Source organism: the organism of the source record quoted next, unplaced genomic scaffold (assembly GCF_019419815.1).
Source record: "Pyrus x bretschneideri cultivar Hongxiangsu unplaced genomic scaffold, Pyrus_bretschneideri_v1 Contig1, whole genome shotgun sequence".
Classification (NCBI taxonomy): domain Eukaryota; kingdom Viridiplantae; phylum Streptophyta; class Magnoliopsida; order Rosales; family Rosaceae; genus Pyrus; species Pyrus x bretschneideri.
Window position 1 is genome coordinate 858,832 of NW_025999390.1, and position 3,097 is coordinate 861,928.

The 3,097-nt window shown below is 37.2% G+C and overlaps 1 protein-coding gene across 1 annotated transcript; it reads right to left on the minus strand.

The window, feature by feature from the left end:
• Positions 1 to 823: 823 nt before the first annotated feature.
• LOC125475195 lies at positions 824 to 1,288 on the minus strand. Its single transcript, XM_048579676.1, has one exon. It carries the CDS (start codon positions 1,286 to 1,288, stop codon positions 824 to 826), a length of 465 nt encoding a protein of 154 aa, XP_048435633.1.
• Between the last annotated feature and the right edge of the window lie 1,809 nt (positions 1,289 to 3,097).

Sequence of the window (3,097 nt, forward strand, 5' to 3'; positions counted from 1 at the left end):
TCATACAACATTAAATTAAATTAAGTAACATGAAACAACATTAAACAATATGAAATAATATTAAATAACATTAACCAACATACAAATTATACAACATAAAAAAAAACATTTAACAACATAAAACTTAAACGCCTACTTCATGCTTCTTTTGGCCCAAAGATGTGCAACAAGATCATGTTGTAGATACTTGTTTGTGGCATGAGAACGTATCATTCTAACGCCTCATGTACTTATTTATTGAGATACTACCAGTTCTTGGATTGAAAGGCAAATTAGGCCTATCATATATTTTTGCACGAGCCCTTCTTGACCTATTTGGATCTTTTTGGTCGTCATCGGACTCTCCATCAATATACCCATCTCGCTCATCCTCCACTATCATATTGTGTAATATGATGCAAGACATCATGATGGAGTCCAAATTTTCTCGACTACACCCTCTTGCCGATTCTCTAATAATCTTCCACCGTGCTTGTAGAATACCGAAAGCTCTCTCAACATCTTTCCGGTATGCCTCTTGGTGTAAGGTAAACAACTTTTCTGCGTCATTCCTAGGGTTTGGAATTGCTTGGACAAGTGTTGCCCACTTTGGGTAGATGTCATCTGCCAAGTAATACCCCATATTGTATTGACGGTTGTTGATGTAGTAGTGAAGTTGAGGTACTTTACCTTCCGTCAAGTTATTGAAGAGGGGTGAACGCCCAAGAACTGTAATGTCATTTTGGGATTCAGGGACTCCAAAGAAAGCATACCAAATCCATGTGTCATATGAGGCAACCGCCTCTAACACAATAGTTGGCTTTCTCGACCTTCCACTAAAGCCTCATTGCCATCCGGTGGGACAGTTTTTCCAATCCCAATGCATGCGGTCTAATGACCCTATCATGCTTGGAAACCCACAGTCTTCAACTTTGCGAAGGAGCCGATTCAAATCTTCTTGATTTGGCTCGCGGAAGTACTCGTCTTTGTAAACTTGAATAATTGTGTCACAAAATTGTTGAAGAGTATCAAGGAATGTAGACTCAGACATATCATGGGTTTCATCCATCGAATCAGCTGGGGAGCCATAGGCTATCATTCGAAGTGAAACAGTAACCTTCTGATGAGGTGAGAAATCAGGGTAGCTTGCTCTGTCCCGCTTCTGTTGAAAGTATGGATTGACTTGCTGGACATCACGAAGTAAACGCTCGAAGACATAACACCTCATCCGGAAGTGACGTCTGAAATCCTCTTCTGTGTACACCGAGTTGGGGTTGAAGTAGTTGTTCATCAGATTGACATGCATCATCGTTCTGTTTCGTGGTTTGTAAAAGCGACCAGCAATAGAGCCACCCCATTGAGGTTGTTCCTCAGTTGGCTGACACACCATGGCCGCAGCCATGGCTGCTGCTATGTTTTGTTTGTTGCACCTTACTTGAACTTCTTCATCAGACTCCTCATCTTCTCGTCTCATTTGCGCCCATTTTTCTTCCAATTTGGAATTGGATGAGGACCCCCAGTTGGAATCCGAAAAGGATCCAAAGTTGGAATTCATTGCAAACTTGAATTGAAAAAGATTGAATTGAAATAGATTGAATTCAAAGTTGTGTGAATTATAGCCCAATATCCACCCTATTTATAGCAAAAGAAAAATTCAAATCCAATGGTTAGCTGACGTCATGCTGACGTCACTTAGCCATTGGATTTGAATTTAAGTTGTAGTTTTTAAATAATAAATTATGTTTAGCCCTCGGTTAGAGACGATTTTTTGTGGTAAGGCTAAAACAAGCCCTCTGGCCCTCGGTTGGAGACGGAGACAAATATGGCCCTGTATTGTTCATTAAAATATTAATATCTTGGAGAATCTTGGAGGGCCAGAGGGCTAAAACGAGCCATCTGGCCAGCCCTCGGTTGGAGATGACCTTATATGCAGCGAATTTGAAACCTAATAGAAATAGGAAATCTAGAAAAGTTCTAATAAGAATCCAACAGTGAATATGTCCTACTTATTTATATTCGTTTTAGTAATTTTCATTAAATCTGACCAAAATATATAAAAGAGGGGGTTGTATTCAGTCAGGATTTTAAGTGATTCCCTAAAATTCAAGTGTATTCAATTAGAATTTTAAGATAATTTATTAAAAACCTTAGAAATCCGGATGTATTCAATTAGGATTTTAAAAAAGTCTATAGCATTCATGTGTATTCAATTAAAATTTGATTTTAAAGAATTTGATAAAGTTGAGGAATCAAATGGAATTGGAGAGATTTCATACTGTATTTTAAGCATCCACAAATCTCATCTCTCCTCATGAGATTTCGAGAGAATTGAATCAAAATTTTATATGAAATCTCTACAAATCAATTAAACTCCATAAAAATCCATGGATTTATAAATCCATTAAAGTCTCTCAAATTCTCAATTGAATACACCTCCAAAATATATATGAGAAATTACATGTGGCAGAAAATGAGACGTCTTCATTGAGGCCCACGGACAACTGTTTGTATAAAATGGTGCCAACAAGGTGAGACACGAGAGCAACGACATTTATTATTAGGGATGTGATATCCACACACCTTATTTTACTTCTCACATATCTTTTCAATTTTCGGCCGTCGGATTAGATGAATTGAAGAAGATCAACGAACAAAAATTATCAAGAGTATGTGAGAAGTAAAATGAGGTGTGTGGATAACGCATCCCTATTATTAAACTAACTCCAGCGGAATTACAAAATCCCTCTTTCTTCCGCTTTTGTTAATTTATTTCTTGCCAATATTATCCTCGTTTCCAAAGATTTCCATATGCATCTCATCGTATGTTTGTAATTTTTTAACTAATACATAAAATAATGAAAACGAAAAATGTTATTCCGTTCTTCAGAGTCAAATCCAACATCTTGACAACCCAATTAAATTTTTCTTCGACGGATGTAGATGCTTAACAAGAGTGAAAAAAGGGAGTTCGTGGATAGTCGAACTTGATATCTTGATTAAAAAGTGAACCACCGGTTTAAAAAGTTGAGCACCGTCAAATAAGCATGTGATGCAAATAGGGCCATAGTTGTATAAATTGACTGGGAATTTGTACACAATTTAAACACGTACGCCCAAT